Source organism: Atractosteus spatula, chromosome 12 (assembly GCF_055471065.1).
Source record: "Atractosteus spatula isolate fAtrSpa1 chromosome 12, fAtrSpa1.hap1, whole genome shotgun sequence".
NCBI lineage: Eukaryota > Metazoa > Chordata > Actinopteri > Semionotiformes > Lepisosteidae > Atractosteus > Atractosteus spatula.
The window spans coordinates 3871587-3892573 of NC_142717.1; the positions used below are offsets into that span (position 1 = coordinate 3871587).

A 20987-nucleotide genomic window follows, 5' to 3' on the forward strand; every position below is an offset into this window, starting at 1 on the left:
TCCAATAGTCCCGATGGGTCATCATGGATATAAATGTATTGTGCTAGCTGTTCGTGACAAGGGTGTACAAATGTTCATTACACAAAAACATGCATCTCAGTATTGTCGTAGGTGGCTCAAAACCTTAGTTTGTATGTCTTTTCATATTGAAATCATTTCACTAATTACAATACAGGGTTTTCAAGTTTTCTTTGAGTGTCTTTTCTGGTATGCTTCCAAGTTGATTGCTTTCACTTTGAAAATCAAGCATGCATGAAAATCACACTTTTACAGCTCTTGGACCTAATTTATTGCTTATGCAATCAATGTTCTATCCAGTCTGTTATTGATATGTTTCAATTTTGAGTCTTGTTGAACCTTCACAACCAATATTGTCTTGTAAGCACTAATGACTCTTTAAATTCAGGATTATTCCACTATAAAGACGTTTAAAAGACACTAGAATGAAAACCTCATTATGCAAAAATGTGATTTTATATTTAAACTATTGTTACAAGTGACACTTCAATAAATATTATTTTAGCATGTGCCTCAACAGATGCAAGAGCATTATACAAATAATACAAGAATTATTACTTTTGCCGATATTCGGTTAATGAAAGGTGTTGGTAAACTCCTGCATTGGACAAAAAACATGATCCCATCTTTTCTTTCTGAAACTGGAGCTTCTGGTATGTGAAAGCAGCACACCTAAATTGGTAATTTTCAGTTTCAAGTCCCATGAGATCCACGCACTAGTGCGTTGGTTATCAAAACCTATCAGTAAACAAGAACGAACGCAGATTATACAGTAGTAAACTGAAAAGGGGCATTGGCTTTTGATGATAGCCCCACTCTGCAGTCATACTTAAGCAGGTTTAAGTAAGCAAGTAGCTAAAGCTTCAGCATAGAGGAATTCACTTTCTGTGGTTTGTTATTTTCTGCATGGTGTGGACACTCTCCATGTGTCAGCACAGAACTTATGGTGAGGACGTTGAGCTGACTGGTGCTTGTTCATGGATCTAATAAGATAAGCAATAAGTAATATACTCTAATTTAAACTTTGAATGAATAAAATAATTACATGACTCACTTTATTTAGAATAACAACCAGAGTCTCTGAAAGGGGCATATTGTGATTTGCTTTTCCAAAAGGGAGAGAAACATTACATTGCCAGCTATTGGAGGGATAATTGATAGTTTTACTCCTTTTTTTAGTTGTATAGATATTCACCATTTAATATAATTTTTAAGATCTGCTTCTTGGAACGAATGTAGCAGTGTTAGGTAGCAGCAGTGTAGCACTGATCAGGCAGAAAAATAAGCTTACAGCTCCACAAGGAAGAGATATTGTACATGCTAGTTGCAAAACCCCAGAGAAATGTAGGTCAAAACTGAGTGTTGATCAGACTGGTCTACATTTCTGACCAAGCTATAGAAGTGTCCTTTACTTTTTGAATATCCCAGAATATAATGAGGTGACTTTGTGGTGGTCTACTACAGTTTGCAAATGAAATAATAAAAAATGTTTTAAATGAAAGTGGTTAATGTGCACAGGAGTGTGAGTACGTTTAACAGTTATGATTTTTGGGTGTGAACATTCCCTTGATCTTCTTCTGCTACACCTTATAAAAGGCAAACATGAATATTAGGAGGGTCTGTAGTTAAAAGTGTAGAATTAAATTTCACTTACGGATGCTGTGTTAAAATTATACATTATACTACGAAGACTACATTTTAAATATTGTGTACTGTGTTTCAAAACAAATGTTTTTGTTCTGAATTCAAAGAAGAGAATCTCGATACATTCCTGTTTGTATGCACTTAGCGTACATCATTCTGACTTTAAATTATAAGACAGTCTGACTGCAAACATAATCCATCTACCTTTCGTTCAAGATACCACAGCGTACTTGTAGTGTTGCACCTGACTTAATACATTTGCGCTGTTGTCTGAAAGTAGCGTTGTAGTGGTGCAGAAATGTTGAACGATTAGTTTAGGACAGCTCGGTTCCAGTTCAGTGCAGACACGGTTAACTTACAGATGCACGTGCCTGGTTAAATAAACACTCTCTTAATGACCATCTGTCTTTTTTGTATGCAAAACTAATCCAGTTCTGGGAAGCAGAACTCTCCTTTCGGTGCTGTTGAGATTAATCTGTTAAACGGTGCTAAAGCTACTTCTATTCAATTTTGAAATTTTTACTGTTCTAATACGCTTATTTTTTCAGGTGTGTATTAGTTTTCTTTCTTTGGAGTCTTTTGTGTGCAACACATACTCAAAGTAGCCACTTTGTACAAAAAAACAACATTTTTTAAATTCATAATAAGCAGGTATGCGTATACTTTTTATTTCCTTGTTTCCTGAGAGAGGGTCATGATTTTTAATCGGCGTACCTTTGCTCTAAGGTATGGTTGTCACTTTAGGAAGCCCGTTCTGGCAACAGAAATGAGGCTGAAGCACTCACTTTGGCTTTTGAGGTTGTACGATGGTTTGGTACATAAAAGGGTTAGGAAAGAGGTAACGAGCTCACACAAGAACACAGAAGGCTTGTTCATAAAGTGTGCCTCCCCCCCTCCCCTCCCCATTTTAAAAATAGCTTGTGGCGTTATTCGGGAATTCCAGAATATTTCAAGCATCTGTAACACTCCCAGGCTATTCGTGGCACAGCCCTGCTACTCCTGTACTGCACTTGGTGGAAAGCATGGTAACGTAGCCAAACAGAGCCGTGCTGTGGACACAAAACACCTACTGCAGTACAGTCCCAGTATGGATTACCCCAAGCGACCTTTTATATGGCAATCTAGCACATTCCATAGAAATAAAAAATGGAATAAGGATGGATTGTGTGTGGCGCCACACTCACATCTCTGAACAGGAGATGGGTTGAAACTAAGACCCAGAATATCTGGGTTGAAAAATTCAGGGGCCGTCTTGTAGTTTATGTCATTTGGACAGTAGAGGTCCAAGGGCATCTTGAGCTGGTCTTCCTGCTTATTGACTGAATGAATTACTCCAAAAATTGATAAGGAAGTAATTATACTCACTCTTGATCATTGTCATGACACTTGGCTGTTTTAAATCCTCTGGATATTAATGTAACATAAGATTTTATAGCCTTTTATGTTTATCTGCTTTTTAACTGATTGATTCTTCAGCCATACCGATAGGTTTTTAAACAATCTCTGAGATTTCATAGATAATTCTCAAGTAGCTAATTTTATTGGCTGGTTTTACTGTTGTTTTCTTTTCTTAAGCCATCGGTATAAACAACTATTAAATGAAATTATCTCAAGTGAACTCATCAGCGTTTGGTTTCAGTGGAGATTAATGCTCGTCTTTTTAGTTTGTCTGGTTTCTTGCACTCAGGGTACGAATGCAGATTAAACCAGTCTGTGGTTTAGTGATTGTTTTATGTCCATCTGAAGCAAAGCTTCGCTGTTTGTTTTGTCTTCTTAATGAGGAAATAGTAACCCGACAATACGTTACATACGAAAGATGACAAACGGCAGTAGGCTATCCAGCTTATCTAGTTTGTTTGGGTCCTTGCAGTAGCTAATTGATCTGCAAACCTCATTCGTTGGTTCTTGAAAAAAGGCAGAGTAACACAGTCATCCGCAACAGGACTGAGCTCTTTGTTCCAGACTCATGGCCCTGTGTGTAAAAAATCATTGTGTATCTACTCGATCCTTCTCTGTTGTAAAGCATAAAGAGAATTGTTCTTATTATTAATATACCAGAAGGCCTTGCCAAACTTAAAAGGTCAGAAAAGCATCTGCATGTGCCAGTTTGAAATCAGTGTAGAATCCAGGTGCCAAGTCGACTATTTCAAGGAATAAAAAATGCAGCTGTTCTCAAGTGATGTAACCAAAGGTAGCCATGTTACTACAGCAGATGTGCCAAGCTACATTCGCCCTGGAGCCTCCTGATTAGCTCCTAGCTCACGTATTGTTTCAGACACCGATACTAACCAGCACATTCTGTATGTGTACCCTTCACCTTCTGGGCTGTACCCTCCCATTCACTGAGCACGCCAAAGCAGCAACAGTTCCTGCTGGTTTCATGTTGCTAGTCCAAGACCCAGCCCGCGGAGAGCATTTCTCCTTGCTTTGTTGCCTCCTTTTGGGAAATCTGCGAAGATCGGAAGGCAGCCCAGCTATTTGCAAGCTGTCACCATTTTTTTTTTAAGATCAGCAAAGCCAAGTTGTACAGCAAAGCTGTGCCAACCTGTTTCACACTTCCTTAGCGCTCCACACCCAAGCGGAGATTAGCAAGGCTGACTCACAGGAGACCGTTTTAGTTGTGCGTTATTCATAAGGCCTAGTAGGAGGAACCGGCGCTGTAAGGCTGTAACTGGTGAGCGGCGCTGCTTTCACATTGCCATTCATTTCTGACCAGTGTTTGAAACAGCCGAAGATTTCTACACCGCGCCTGGCTGGCTTTTCCGTAGCTCTCCAGCTGACATGCACTGTTGTTTGATGACCCTATAGGAGGGCAGAATAGAGAAAATGGCCAGATTCGTTTTCTGGAGCCTCGTCTCTGAATGAAATAATCAGCCGTCCTCTTAACTGGAGCGGACAGAAAGCCAAAGCAGGGTTCAGAGTTTATCCATTAATAGCAGTGGAAGCATGTCTGGTGCTTTTTGCTGTCATTTGTGTTTTTCTGATGAGTTAAATGTTTATACTGTTACCTGCCCCCTAGGTTGAAAGGCTGCTCAGCTACATCCTATCTTTGCGACATGTTTGGTTGTGTGTCCCAGATGGGATCGACATTATCCTCTCGATAAAAAAGGATCTGCTTTTCGTAACTCTCTACTGCAGCTCAACACTTCAGTATTTTCCCTACTTGATCCTAAATTGCAAACTGTGTGAAAGTAGGTTTTAGGTGGCTTTCTGATGTGTTTCTCAGGCCCTAAATCACTTTAAAATACTATACAAAACACATAGTCCTTCTTCCAATTCCTCCTTTCAGTCTTAGTCTGGACTCACACTGCTATGTTGAGTGAATAATTCTTTACAAGCATTATCCAATATTTTAAAGGTTACAACTATATTATACTGTATATCGAAAAAAACTGTTAACTGTAACAGTTTCTAACCTGTTGGTAAGATGGCTTACGACCACCGGTCAGTCATTATCTTCCCCCAGAAGATGGACAGACTGAACTATTTCTTCAGCCTTTCCTCCATGCATGGCCTCCATTCTTTCCCCCTGTATAACGAGGGGAGAGACGCAGATCCTGCTCTCAGCGTGTGCTGTGCCTGTGGCCTGGGCAGGCTGCACTGTTGATCTCGGCCTGCTTTGACCTCTTGCTCTGCTGGGGGGTTAGATGTTATCTGGAGTGTTTTGGCTGGAGTTGTGGGCTCAGCAGCAGCTGGATCAGGGCTGTTCAGTACTGCACGCCACATATCTTGCCGCCTGCTCTCTCTCGGGGTAGGTTTTTCTACCCTTTGTCCTTATCTGATGCAGGGTAGTTTTCTGTTCCCTAGTGAGCTTGTGTGCTGTTTTGCCTAGTCTTCTAAGAAGAGATTTTTGTTGGCTCTAGTATTTAACCTCTGTGTCTTTTGTGTTGTGTTCGTATGTACAGTACTTGGTCTTGCAATCAATATCCTAGTGAGGGCAGCGCGCCATACGTCTCACTTTTTTGTTCATGTAATGCTTGTGAGGTCTTTGAGTTGACTGCTTCATGCTGTGTCGATTTTGATTTCTGATTTCATCTCAAGTGCTTTGTTTTCAGTTGGGTGTGGATGTGCCTGTGAGCTTGAGGCCGAGTTGTGCTTCTGGACAATCTTCTGAAGTCTAGTCAGTTGATTATCGTTGAGCCTTTGTTGTTTTTCTTGGATCTTTTTCAGCTTTAGTTGAATTTTCTGCTGAAATGAGACAGTGCTTACTGTATACACTGTATAGGTATCAGTATTTCTGTAGGCTCTTTTGTGAAGAATCTTTTCCGGTTTACAGTTGATCAAGGTGTAACCAGTCAGAGATTAGGTCAGCATGTACAGCTTCCTATGAGAAAAACAGTTCATTCAATCCCTAAATTGTTCACAAAAGATAGCAAGATCATTTGGATTGAAGATATGAATATCAGCTTACCTCAACAAGACCTAAAATTACTGTGATAAATGTGCCTTGCTTCAAAACTCTAGAGGAGTGCAGCCCTTTTTAGTAGTGTTTTCAGCTTGAGTCCCTTCACTTACTGCTAATCATCTACAGTAGGTGCACTTTCAAACACACTTGTAAAACAGAGTTGTGTCTTCATCCATACTGTTTAGCAGGAGTCGTGATTAAGGCTAGTGGCGAGTACGGAATAAATATCGGGTATGTCTTGAGGTTCTCAAGAGATCTACGTTTCAAATACTCGAACTGGAATCTTTCTACGAAGAGCAGTGCATCTTCACTTGGACGAGGTCATCTTCTTTGCAGGACAGTAGACTCTTTAAGCACACTTTCAGAGTTCTCTGGTGACTGACACTCCCCCAAGCTAATGTTGCATCTGTGACTCCATGTTAATCTCCGCCTGGCCCAAAATGAAGGGGAAATTTACATCATCCCTCTAGACACCAGCCGCTGGATTAAATACCGTTCCAATCCTGTTCATCTTGATTACAGTCTATCTGATCCTTTTCTCTCTGGGATGACTAGGTTGTCTTGAATAGGCTGTGTTTACAGCCGTGCAGCGCTACTGAAGGGGAGAAATGTGTGTTGCATAAAATCCATTGTTAAAGAGCAAATTAAATGGTCTATATCTAGAATTCCCCCTTCATTTCTCAGGAGGTAGCAAAGTAGATTCCTGTTCATTTTGTGTGCCACTGTGGAGAGTATGTGAAGATGAGATGGTGACCACCATTTTTCATTTTAATATTAACCCAAAGGCAAACAGTATAGTGGCTCAGAAAGGACGGAAACTCAGAAAGTGGGGGAAACGCTACTTTTTTAAAAGCTGAAGTACAGTAGTTCAGGTGGGGAGCTGCGTCTGCATGCGTTGGCTGCAGAGGAACATGTAAAGGTTTATTCCCTGCTGAAGAAAGGAAACACAGAGAAGGCTCCACAGCCAAAACGTTCTGTTTCCGTTCTTCTCCTTTCAGCATGGAATAAGCCTTGGCATGTTCCTGTGTTTAAAGGTGACTTGGTCCCAAACACACTTGAGGTGCAAGCCCAGGACTGAACGCTGATTGTGAACGATGAGTTGTGCGTCTTGCTTAGTTTCAGGTTGCTCAGTTTCTTCATATGCCCCATTTTCGGATTTATTGTCCTATATGAGATACAGCCTGGCGCAGACATCTACTAATGAGCCTTTGCTAATCTCCTTACATGGTAGATACTCATTGTGAAAACACCCAGCAATGCAGAAAAACAACCAGTATCCTCCGTTGGTGTCGTGGAAATGCAAGGTGATGCCAAGTGCCAACATGACCTCAAGTCCACTGTTGTATTTTTTGAGTGGTACAGTAGTGCAACAGATGCGTTATGTTTTTACAGAGCAATATAAGATTCTGCGGTAGCTGTACTGTAAGTACTAGTTGTTTTGTCAGGGTTTTTAGTAGACGACTGACCTATTTAGGAAATTGAATGCAGCAGTTCTTAACAAGCAGGGTATTCTAGCTTCTTTCCTTAAAGTCTTCAATATTTTGTCGTTGCTTCCTTGACATTTTCAGCTTCTTTAATACATATTTGCTCTTGCATTCCTTTGATGCATTTCTGTTTAGTTCGTAGGTAGGTACAGTAGATGGACGGACAATTGGTGTGTGTGTTCTGGTTATAAGCTGTGTCTGTATCTCCTCCCAGAGTCATTCAGCATCAGTGTTTGCATTTTTCTAGCCTCAGGCAATGCTGGGTAGCAAAGTGTTTCAGTAATTTAATTACAGAAGCCACACCAGTAATGACTGTAGCAGTTAAAAAGAGAATTAATCACATTGATGCACTTCATTACTGATGCTAGGTGATTTACAACATCATCACCATGGAAATTCTGTTCCTGTCAAGTGATGCGTATTACATGCCATTGACTGGCACTGCCTGCTCTTATGACAATCACAAGCAGGTAGCCACAGTGCTTATTTTTATATATCGAGGTTAGAAAGAATCGGCATTAACAACTGCATTTCAAACCTCAGTTGGAAGTAAAATGTACACAGTAACTTGTAAAACCTCCAGTTTACATCACAAAATAGACTAAATTTCCAGGTAGGCGCAGCACCATGTTCTGCAAATTCAGAACAAGTCAACAAAGTGTCCAGTGACGTAAAGTGGCCCTATGACATTGTAAACAAGCAGGCTTGTGAATACATCTCTTTTAATCCAATAGAAATGTTGCTCTTGATTTCGAGATGGTTTTGCCCACAAATACAACTTAATTGTTAACTCTGCATGCAGATCCCATTGGAACATTTCTGCGGTAAAATGTCTGCTGCATAACCTGTACTTATTTACTTGTACACGGCTTTACATTAGTCAATACAGTGACTAGTGAGCAGGAAGGGCTGCCTCACATCGCAATTTGTGCAAACTCTCGCAGTTTGCAACAACATGGCGACTTGCAGTACTTGCACAAAGTTCACGATTTTGTGCTTAATTCGAATTTGTAATTTTGTTTTCTATAACGTCAATGAATTTATTTTGTTATTGACATTTAACAACCGGTCTGAGAAACTGGGACTGCAGTTCCCCTTTAAAAGATAGTGCAATGCATTTTTCGTTTTGTTCTTTATTCGTATTTAAAAAAATCATACCTGACAAGCAGAATTCCCAAAGCACGTGTGATGGGTTTTATAAGGCAGTGTTCCCGTTTGATGTCTAGAATTGCAAGGCAAGAAAGGGTGATCATTTGTGTAGCAGCTATGAGAAACACCATCCTTGATACAGACAGGATTATTCTGTCTCTAATGAAAAAGTTTATCTCTGCCTTTTGTTTTGCTTTGTTGTTTTTTTTCTAAATATGCTGCTCGGTGTGAAGGAAAGCATTGTTATGCGAAAAGCACTGGGCAGATGGCATGTTCCTGCCTGGAAAGATTGTTTTCAATATAATACAGAGTTGGAGGCTTCTCTTTCCTGACAAAGCTGGTAAATGCCCAGTCCCTGCCACCAGTAATTGTCTGAAAAGCTTGATCAGCAGCACAGGCGGACTTATTTTTAGATGACCTTCTGGCCTACAGTTAGCCCTGTGGTGTCCCAGCCGGTGAGATCTGCGCAGTCATGACTTATTGGCACAATCGGTTCACAGGGGCTGGTTGTCTGCAAAGCTCAGGCCTTCCTGTTGGAGGCTTTTCTACATTGCTGTGCATGAGAAGAAAATGAATCTTCCCTTAAAAATGTCCATAATGTTATTTGCCGATTCCCAGATGTGGAAGCATTCGTTTCCAGACCGAAGCTCTTTTTCACACAGCGTTGTGCTCGGCGTTCTGCGTAAGTCAAAATAAGTTTAAAAACTGGCTCACCCATAAAATAACTTACCAGAACATACCTTCCACTTAACTTATACTCTGTTTCTCCTGCCGTTAAAACGCTTTGTTTAAGGATTCCAGAACAGAATTAGGAGGATCTCAGCTTGCAGCCAGGAGGATAGAACAGGAGTTGTGGCTAGTGCTGTTGTGTAGGTCAGTAGAGAGCTTTTGAATGCAGTTCAAGACCAGAGGAGTGGCCAGTGTCCAAACATGTAGCAAACTGTTTTAGAATCATTTTACTTTGAGAAGGAACACAGATTATACAGCAATGCAAAGACAGTATCCTCCGATTTCCACAAGCAGGTGATCCGACTGTAAATAAATACCACTCAGTACGTCAGTAAGACAAGAAATTCCTGTAGAAACAGCACTGATGTGAGATTACTTCTGATGCACAGCTTTTCGTTTTTTAGTTTACGCTGTCACTGTATTTTTTATTATAGTACATGTATTCCAAAATACAGTAATACCCATTAAAGTTCAAGCAGTCCAGCCATTTTCCAATTTGTGGTAGTGTTTCTGGGGATAAAACACATTAAGGTAATTTAATTACACTGGCCTTGTAATGATTCACTGCACTGCTCCCTTCTAACCAGAGGGATGTCATTATTGCTGATCTGCGTTTTCTTCAAGGCCGTTCTTGCTAGTCACTACAGTCTTAAAGGGAAAATTAGAATGTTTTTGTTACACGCACCCATCTGGAATAGCGAGTTCTGTGATTCTCACGTCTCCTCTCGCAGCTACGATCACAGCTATGGTCCTGAGACCAGACACAAGAGAAAATAAGGAAGTGTGGGCAGACATCGCCAACCTGCTATTCATCAAGCCACTTGTCTTTGTCAGAATTTATGAAGAAATCTTCTAAACGAGGTCTAATTAATGCATTGCATTGCATAACTGCCAAATTATTCCACTTGATGTAAAGCCCACATTTATCTTTGTATGTTTTATGATCTTTGCTTTTTTAAAGTACATTTAGAATCCAGTTGTGTTTTTCGTGAACCCTGCCACGGCACACAGGGGAGATAAGGAAGTGTAGTTGGCAGACTTCTCTGACATGCCTCCCTTTGAGCCTCTTGACACCTAACGCATCACAGATCATGCAGCCCTGCACAAGAGGTTCAGCACCAATTTCAGGAGAGGCACCTCTCTTACTGGCCGGACTGCAAGCCTGAGACGTGCCAGGGAGGAGACACAGGTGGCGCCGTGTTGCTGAGAATCACAGGAGCCCTAGTCACATGGGCTAGGCTCAAACCTGAGGTCGTAGGGCCCAACACGCAGATACTACAGTTCTTGAATGATTAGTGATGGTAACCGAACCTCCCGATGTCCTGATTCACCCAGGGGTGGGGCAGCATAACAGGAATCCTTTTTTCAGCAGCTCTCAGGAAAAGCAGACACACGAACGCGTCCGTACGTTTAGACAGTGCGAACAACTCAAAACACAAAGCATAACCCTAGCCCTTTATGGGCTTTGACATACTGTAGCATGGCGGCTAAACTGCTTGAACGCGAGACCCCAAAACTCCCTTAACCCAAAACTCTCAGACCTTTTGGAAACACCTTTCCACAAAAAAAAAACAACTCATAATAAACTCTCAGTAAGCCTGTCTGTCGGTCGTTTCCGTTGTCCCTTCTGCCTCTAATTTAACACATAAAAGGAGACAGCAGAAGTCAGTGGCCATTGGAAGCCCATACTTCCTGGATTTTAACTGTCACCTGATCGTCCAATTGCCTTCCACCAACTGGTCAGGTCATTCCCAACTGCTTCCTCAGACGTAGTCGGGCAGGAACCTCCACGATGTCTAACACTCCCCCCCCCCCCCCCCCCCCCCTCAACTGTTATTTAGGATTCTCCTGTCGAAGCTGCAGTTTATATCGCATATGTTTTCAGCTCTTCCTGGATCACGTCACTAGCATATGATGTGAGCTTTTCACTTTACGGGCATTAGAAAAAAAGATGACTGAAACATTGTCAAAATGTCATGTACTGTATAAGGAATACTGTTTTGTGATCTACATTAGTGCAAACTCATGTATTTTAAAATATATATACTGTATATAAGGTTATTTTGATGGTAGATGTTTTTGAAAACTGTCCCACACAGGAAAGTGTTAAAGGAACTGTATATTCCTTGTTCGTGGCTTTGTAAAAGTAAAGCGGACAATATGTTATCCCAGTTCTTCCTCTGCCCTGTGTCTTAGCGAACATTTCTGTCTTCTGGTGAGGGAGGACTCTCTAATACCAATGTGTGTTGTCTCGCCAAGAAAGATTTTGATCCATCTGTCCAGACAACGTATCCTGAATTTAATCTTTTTAACAGTTTGTGCTGTAACCTGGCAGTATGTGGTAGAACCAGGCCACTTCTCTATGGTTGAGAGGGGACATAGGACATAACACACTTGCCGTTACGATTATTAAAATTAAACCTGGGCTTTTGTAAGAGAAACTGTTGTTATTGAATGCCTAGGTAGTTTAAATACTGTACGTTCTTCTGCATTTTCGTCTTTATGGCTTTACAATAACCATGATTAAATCTAGCCCTGCGACACACTTTTCATTAACTAATTTTGGAGAAATCTGCCCAAAGGAATTTATCCCTCCAGTTATCCACTAGTGATTCTTTGTATCTTCCGAATACTGAATGGTAATTGGGTGTAGTGCAGTGGTGAGGATGTACCTGCCATTATGGAGTGTTATTAAATCATTGTATTCAATATTCATTACTATATATATATTTAATTTATTAGGAAACCTCTGAAGGGTTAGCAACATTACTGTTTGCATAGAAGTAGTATCCCATGCATTTTAATATAGAGAGACAATTAAGGAGAACACGAATCTTAGAATGAGCCCCTTTACCCCTGCAATTGATTATAATCATTTAATTTGAAACATTAAGATCTCTCCTCGAGTATTATTGGTATTCTTTGTCTTCATTTACATGTCAAGCTCCCCCCCAGCTTTTGATTGGTGAACAGGTGAAAAGTCTTGAAGAACAATAATCTCAGTCCAAGTCAGACACAGGCGCATCCCAGGTAAGAGCACACGGGCCGTTAACAGTGCATAGCAAGACTCTTGAATTCAGTGCAGTTTGCTGTTGCAGAAGACAACAGCTCGCGTCAGCTTTGCAAAAGCAGAGAAGAAAAGAAGCAGCTCGTCCAATTCTCGATTTTTAATTCTCTCCAACCGACGTGCCAGTTGAAAGGGAAAACGGTTAATCTCCTGAATTCAGCATTGCTGCGTAGGTACTATTGTTCCACGTCCTGGGCATTCGCTCTTCTGGAGCATCTCCTTATAATCGGGCTCGGAGACCGGCTGTACGTGTACTGCAGCTGCTATGAAGGTCCTCTTCTAGTCCTGTAATATTTAGGACTTTGGGAATGCGGGCGGACTGAAGGGGGAGAGCTGTTGTCTGCTGCAGAAATAAATCAGAGATTTTGTCGTCTTGGCAGCAGCAGTATCATTCAGCGCACTCCTGTAATTAAAGCTCGTTTGGAAACTGGAGCGCAGCCACAAAAGCAAGACGGGGGAGCTCTTAATTCCCGTGAAGATCCTGGTGTATTAGTCCTACATGAAATGAAATGTATTTCCGAGGTGGTGATAGGAGATTTCAGTTTACACAAAGCTGTGCGGGGCCATGAGCATGTGGTTGATGCCTGTTCTGTGCTGCTGTTCCCTTGTTAACGGCTTGGCCTGCATTTCAAACTGTGGGTCTAGCATTTCTTGTTCAAGTCTGCTCTGGACTGCCTGACCGCATAGCTCATGTAGCTCCTCTAAGAACGAGTACCTGCTCCTCCTACTGTAGCTGAAACGCTATGGAGTGGTCTCTTTGAAGTTGTGGAAGGCACACCAGAAAAACCAAATAGGGCTAAAAATCTGAAGACCAGGTCGAGCACCTGCACGCTGAAATATTGGAAAGGTAGTTCATCTGGACACTCTTCTCAAAATATGAAAATAAATTTTTCAGTGCTCAAATCCTCTGGTCTTCAGAGGGACCCCACTGTGATGCTGTGTTGTAGACTAATGTCTAGTCTGAGGCTACCAAAATCACCCCTGGCTTTTGAACTGAAAAGAACTGGGTCTCTTTGGAAAACTGGCTAGATGAATTGAGGGGGTAGGGCCATTCTGCATTGTATACAGCCCTCTGACTGTGATAATTCCACCCAGGGTAAAATCATGAAGGTGCACCTTCTCTATAGCAACCTAGAGGCCTGCTGACTTGCAATCTCAATACGTTGTATTAGCTTATTTTTAATGTTCTCTGCTGGCTTTGTGGTAGGATTGGCAGAGTCACCTTGCCAAGGAACATTGTTCATAGGAAAACCTCAATATTATATATTATCTCCAATTAAGACAAACTTGCTTTTTCTCTGTTAGTTTGAATGAAGCTATTTATTTCATTTTTTTTTTGCACACAAAGAAAATAGAGTAGTCGCAGCACATCTTTTCCATTTAACTTCAGTATTTTATGCTAGAAATAGTGCACGCTGATCTAATTTGTGTCAGCACTTAGAACTGGAACTGAAATTTTATTTATTTAGGCAGAATTAAGTGCACCAATTACTGAATGTTTTTATTGGCTCAAAACCTGAATGTCATCACTTTTGGAAATGTTGCAGTGCACTTTCTGAATGTCTTTTGTTTCTTCAAATTTGTCATTTCTTTTAAATACGACATTTCTCTGTAACCTTTCTGTAAGAAGCATGTCTTCAGTTATCTCCAGAGGTTTGGGAAGCAGTCTCTTTCCCATGAGACTCCCTCTCCCTTGTTTGCAGTCTTGTTCCGAGAAAGTCTATTCATCTCGTCTGTGTGGTGGGTTAGTGACATGAGCATCTAAATTTATTATAAAACTGTGGCTGTTGGTGTTTTCATTGATCAGAAGCAGATTTTTTTTTGTTGGGATTGTTGCTCTAACCACAGAATCGTTAAAATAATCCTTCTGAGTTCATGAAGTGAAAGTCTCTAACAAGAAGGGTTTTTTTTGTATGTCAGATAACAACGAATCCTTTGGTGCCGTCTGTGTGTAGAGTTACAGTAGCATTCCTAGCAGCAGTAACGCAGTATTGTCGAGTACAGTGCGCGTTATCGAAGCAGGTGGAGAATTTCAGTTTTCGAACCACAGTGGCTCATCGGACCAGAGTTTGTCCTGGTTTCCATGATGTTTTAGTAAACGGAGGGCAAGAGAGTTACCCTTTGTTTCCTTCACCCTGCTGTAAATACTGGTCCCCATTTATAGAGCTGGGTCAAGTGGAGCAGCAGGGAGCAAAGTACCTCACTCGAGGTACAACAGCAGCGCATCCACAACCCACAGCAGTCGTGGTCTTGAGACTTCCCCCCTACGCAACATTACCCCTGCGTTATCTTCGTATAGTACTGTAGATGAAGAAGTCCTCCATTTCTTTTTCCATCAGTCCATTATCAGAAACCTGCTTATTCCTGGTAAGGGTTACTCCAACCAGGAAACTCTCCTGGGACCTTAGAGCACAAGCACAAGGCAGGACTACATCCTGGAGAGAACGCCAGTCACCAGTAAGGCACACACAGACACCAATGGGTGCAATGTATAGACGCCAGTGGACCTAACCGACCCGTCTTTGTAAGGCGGGAGGAAACGGGGGCACCTGGCGAAAACCCGGGTGAAATTGGGCAGAACATGCGACCTTCACACCAGAGGCAACCTAGTCCAGAATCGAGCCCCAGGATCCAAGAGCAGCGCCTGCAATCCATGTCACTGTGCAGAACTTCCCATTCCTAAAATAACTTATTTGTATCTCATTGCAGTCTGGATCAGCAGATTCATTTCAGGGAGTCTTTAAGTATTTCATTAGATACTAACTGAATTCCATTAAGTCCATTTAAGGCTTCATTATTGTTAAAATAGTTACTGTTACTTCTTTTTGTGCCCATTCTACACATCTGCTTCACCTTCTGGATATACTATTTATAATACTTGTGTGCTACAATGTTCTACTTCAGATCTGCATCAACATCCGCAATTGGTGAATTTAGTTTCCTCCTTTTTTTTTTTGTAATTTCATGAATAATAATGGATTGGATTAATGTAGTTTTACTGTCTGTTTGTCTGTTTGTCTGTTTGTCTGTTTGTCTGTTTGTCTGTTTGTCTGTTTGTCTTAGGCGACCAGTCTTGCCTCGTGTGTCACTGTTGTCAACGGAGGCTGCCAGCGGAGACAAAAAAGAAAAAATGAATAACCAAAAAGTCCAATTTAAACGCCAGTCCCTGAGTTCAAATTGTGTTTAACTGTTAGGCCAGTGCTGGCGCCCCTCTGTGAAGACCAGATCTGAGCTGTAATAGTCAGGAATGTGTACACAGTCTTTGCGAGTGAATGGGTATGCAAGCTCATTATCAAAAAATAGCAGAAATAAAAAAACTCCTCATCAAAACTAGCAGCAGGTGCCTTAATAGGTATAAAGGGAGTGTTTGCTTTGTTCCTGCTCACTCTGCCACATTATCCTCTTTGAACTGTTCTGTGGATCATGTTATTAATTGTTCAGAAAACGAATTGCTTTCATCTGCTCTACATTTGCAGGTTTCTGCAGTTGTGGGTGGACTTTCTTTTTGCGGTGTACAATTTGAAGCGCCTTTTCTAATTGATTTCCCAGTTACTGCCTTAATTATTAAAGCCGAAGTGACTTTCTAACACTATATCACCACGCTTTGAAACCCGAATTATCTTTTCCATTAGGTTATGTATTTATTTTTAGTGTATATTTTTATGTTTTGCCTTATTGGAACTGTGTGTGCTGCGCTGTGTGATTAACAAGCACTTTTGTCATCTGTTGCTTCTGCCTTGTTTTTTTCCTTTGCTTTTAAACACGCGTCTTCTTTTTTTCACAGAATATTCTCCTACTTGGATGTGGTTACTTTGTGCAGATGTGCTCAGGTATCCAAGGTAAGCTGCTCCTGTGGTCGTCGAAAATCCCCAAAGCTGTTATTAACATTTCGTACACCTTTGTCTACAGAAGCCAAAACGTCAACAAATGGGTGAAAAATCCAGGTTTTTTGTTTGCAGTCCAGCATAATGCTTTTTTTTTTCCTGATAGAGTTTCTGTTCACAGGGAGCAAGCCTGTATTTGCTCACAGGGGTCAGATCGTCGCATTCATTTACACAAAAAAGAGAAAGGAAGGTGCTCGATATGTTTTTTTGTGAGCACAGGCCATATGGGAAAAACTAAGGTTGCTGCTGGAAGAGGTGTTAGTGGGGCCAGCAGGGGGCGCTCACCCTGCGGTCCATGTGGGTCCTAATGCCCCAGTATAGTGACGGGGACACTAGACTGTAAAAAGGCGCCATCCTTCGGATGAGATGTAAAACCGAGGTCCTGACTCTCTGTGGTCATTAAAAATCCCAGGGCGTTTCTCGAAAAGAGTAGGGGTGTAACCCCGGTGTCCTGGCCACGTTTCCCATTGGCCCTTACCAATCATGGCCTCCTAATCCCCATCTCCGAACTGGCTTCATCACTCTGCTCTCCTCCCCACTGAGAGCTGGTGTGTGGGGAGTGTACTGGCGCACTATGGCTGCCGTCGCATCATCCAGGTGGGGCTGCACACTGGTGGTGGTGGAAGGGATCCCCATTACCTGTAAAGCGCTTTGAGTGGAGTGTCCAGAAAAGCGCTAAATAAGTATAAGCAATTATTATTATTATTATTATTATTATTATTATATACTGTAAATGAATCATTTTCATATAAGCTTCTGGCACTGTGGTTCTGGGTCGGTGTTCACGAGGGTCTCCAAGGAATCTGTGGAAAGAGGGAAAAGAGGTGTTCACCTGGCATTTCGCGCGGCAGTCTTCCGCCAAGTCCTCTCTCAGGGACCCTGGAGGTCACGCCAGGAGGGGAATTCAAGGCTTTCTGAGCCCGATGTTTGTTTTTCATTCGGCTGAGGGCAGGAGGCACAGTGCTTGACTTGTTTCTCTGTCCGCTCCAGGACATGTGAGCTTTGATCACTAAACCCCGCTAATTAGATCAGTTTACACAGACCCCTCGGATTATCTCAGGTCAATGGCGTCTTCAGGTATTTTTGTTCAAGTGTTTGATTAGTTGAAGGGTGTCTTTGGTTTTGTTTTGTGTTTTGGTGATGGCGGGGCTTTAGGAAATTATTGGGCAGGTCAGAGACAGTTGAAGCACATCTCCTTCCTAATAAGGAAGACGATTTAAATTCTGCTTAAACATTTTGTTTGCTGGAAAAGTAATCACAAGCTGGAATAGTTTCAGGCGATAAGCTTTCCGCCTTACCTCACTCAAGTGAAAAAGGAAAAGACTTGAAATGCTCACAAATTATTATTTTTTTCCACTGTAGTATCTCGCTCGGAAATCCTATAGTTATATATTTCTTTTCGGGAGTAATTTTTCACTAAGTGACCCATTGAAACTGTGTTCATTCAGTTGCGTTAAGAGAATTTTATTTTGCAAATCACGAGTCTTGCACACTTTACAGTAACTTTCATGGATGTGCATTCTGTCTTTTTTTCCATATTATTTTTAGGGGAGCTTGTGCTCATTTAGTTCCATCCTTCCGTCTTTTCCTCTTCCTGTGGTAATTCCCCACCTGCACTGAGTTTCCTACCAGTCTCTTTACCATATGCCCCCTGCCTGTTTTCCTGTTCATCAGGACTGAGCCATGTTAGACACGTTCTTCCCTCCAGTACACTCCAGTCTGAACAGCTGGTTCAGGCAGTTCCCGTTCCTGGAGCTTACTGTCAGTGAACGATATCCTCATCGATTCCGGCCCCTTCAGCACCGTCATCTTCAACGAGGGGAACTCTCTCCCCTTCACACATGGCTCATGCTGCTCCAGATCAGTCCGAAGGGTGCGCTTACAGCCAGTGTCCAGATGATATTCCTGATAAGGAGTCCGGTGCTGGAAAGGACAGTCTGCTTTTCCCCCTAGTGAGGATTCTCTTGTTAGATATCTGGAAGGTCATAGATTAGGAACGAAAATAAACCTTATCCCTTCTGGAGAGTTCACCAAAAGGCATGTCTCGTACGAAACAAATATACTGTATGATCCAGCCCATCGGGCCACATTGGAGAATGGAAGAGTTAAGCCAGAGACCGAGATGTGTAAGAGTAGGGGGGTTAAGTGCCAAGTACAGGCAGTGTAATGTTTTTTACAGAGCCATTTGGTGTAACTGATTTATTTCTGCACTGCCTTGCACAGTGAACTGTGAAGGAAGCATGACCTCACCTTGGTTCAATAATTAGAACAAACAAATTAACAACAGCTGGTCAAATAGATTCTACAGGTCTCTGGACACATGCTTTGAAAATTGATTTAGTCCAGCGTCTTAATTCAGAAATCCATTCCATTCTAGCATTAGGGAATGGTCAATGAGAATTTTAATAAGGACGCCATCTTCTTTTTGGCTGATGCACAGAAAAATCCTGTAATTCGTCATTTAGTTTTTAGAATTAATTTGATTCTGTAATACTTGGCCGACCTGGTCGAGGTGCAGTGTGTTACCGAGATTTGACAGCAGAACTTGGTATGTTGTATGTTGTCTCTTGTAAGATCTCAGATGCTGAGTAGTTTTGGTCTTTACTCAGGTAGGAGACCTCTAGTGAAAACCAGGTTCCCGATAAGTAAAGTGAGACTGTGGGAGGAGCTGGAGGACTGGTAGTTGGCAGTATTGCTCTGAATCAGAATTTCTAATCCAGTATTTTCTTCAGTATGTTGCCCAGGGAGTAAGAACTGTCCTTCAGTTGGGATATTACACTGAGGACCTAAATTGGGTCCTAATAGGGAACATGTGAATTAGACTGTTGATGATGTGTTGTTGCAATAGAAATCCCGTTCAGCATGTTTATCAAGGGTGATAAATTCAGAGTTCTGCATAAAGTTACATTGCTAATAATGTGACACGTTTATTCTGTCAGGGACCGAATGTGCAAAAATAGATATTTTTTTTTAAGATTGAGGATTTTACTTTTAAATATTCTTTAATGTAGTTAAAAAATAAAATTGTAAGTGACAATATTTTCTTGTGTTAACAAAAATCTTGCAGGCTTTGAGTGCATCTGTGTTGTTTTGCTGTGTATGCAGTGGGATGAAACTCACAAAGCCTCTATTGTAGCTCTGCATAGAAGACCATGTCTTATAACACAAGTGGTTTATCATGAGCGTTCTCTTCAATAATTTATTGGAGATTGTCTATATTTCTAGCACAGAAGAGGACAGGTAGACCCACAGTTCACAAGATTTTCTAGTTCCTTTCCACAGCTTGATACAACCTTGATAAATATAGCCAGTTGATCAAGTTAGTGGTGAAGCCTGGTATTGGGAAACACCGATGTCTTTGATTAGCTTGATAAGGTGGGAATCACTCCTGATTGATGTGTTCTCAGGAGTTACAGGGGTGTTTTTTTTCAAGCTCTCATTTTTTAGGAACTTGTTACTTTATCAATTAACTATTTTTTCCAAGTCTTCAACAATCGAGACTTTAAAAATAACTAGGAAATCTGTGAATATTTAGGACTGAACTTAACAACCAGTGCATAATGATGTGTGTTTTGTTTGTGGCCTTTCAAATACTACTGCTGTGGTGTCAATCTCACACTAAAATCCCCGTACCCAAGAAGCCATTGAAGTACTCGAGATACAGGTAAAAATCTTGAATTTGTTTAATTCAGAGCTTACATTTGGTGGCAAGTGTTAGAAAAGTAGTGGGAACAGGATATAAGGTCACAATGAGAATGTCATGGTCTGTTATATACATTCATGTACAGGAATATGCTAATGTCATCCAATTTCTAGCCTCTTCATCCAATTCGGGGTTGCAGTACAGCAGGGGTCTATCCCGGCAAGCAACAGGCACAAGGCAGGGTACACCCAGGACAGGACACCAGTCCATCACAAGGCACACACAGATACAGACACACACACCATGGACAGGACACCTGTCCATCACAGGGCCCACACAGATACAGCCAGACACACACTAACATCAGGGCCAGCTTTCCCAGAAGCCCATTAACCCACCAGCATGTCTTTGGACTGTGGGAGGAAACCGGAGCACCTGGAGGAAACCCACTCAAACACGGGGAGAACATGCAGACTCCCCGCAGACAGCACCCCAGGTCCGGAATTGAACCCAGGACCCTGCGAGGCAGCAATGATAACCACTGCACCACCATGCCCCCCCCCCCCCCCCACCAAAAACATAAAGTGTGAACTAACAACTCAGTTAAATCTCTTTACACAAATAGATAGTGCTGGGTAATCCAAGTCTTGATGCGTCAGACAACGATTAGAACAAAATACTTCTCTTTCATTGTCCTCCCCATTTCATAGTCCTCAGCTGTCCTTTGCATTTTGAAGCTGCCCCCTACATCCATCCGAGGTCCCGTTGAAAGTGGACAGTGCTTGCTTTTACAGCACAGAAGAGCTGTAACACTAGGCACAGTCGAGGGAAAGCCAAGAATCTCCTAGTCCATGGACCAGAGCCAGCGCAGTCTACAGTGCTCGGCTGCAGAGCCTGGAGCAGGAGCCAGGAACGGCTGTTACAAAATACACCGCAGCACTAAGAGCAAACAAAACACACTCGT

The 20987-nt window shown here is 41.8% G+C and overlaps 1 protein-coding gene across 2 annotated transcripts in view; it reads left to right on the forward strand.

Moving 5' to 3' along the window:
• Positions 1-20987, forward strand: part of fbxl2 (F-box and leucine-rich repeat protein 2) — a 60992-nt gene that overhangs the window by 22025 nt on the left and 17980 nt on the right. For both annotated transcript variants that reach the window (XM_088928782.1, XM_088928783.1), the window contains exon 3: positions 16281-16335. In XM_088928782.1, the coding sequence (XP_088784908.1) occupies positions 16281-16335 (55 nt within the window). The remainder of the gene's footprint in view (positions 1-16280; positions 16336-20987) is intronic.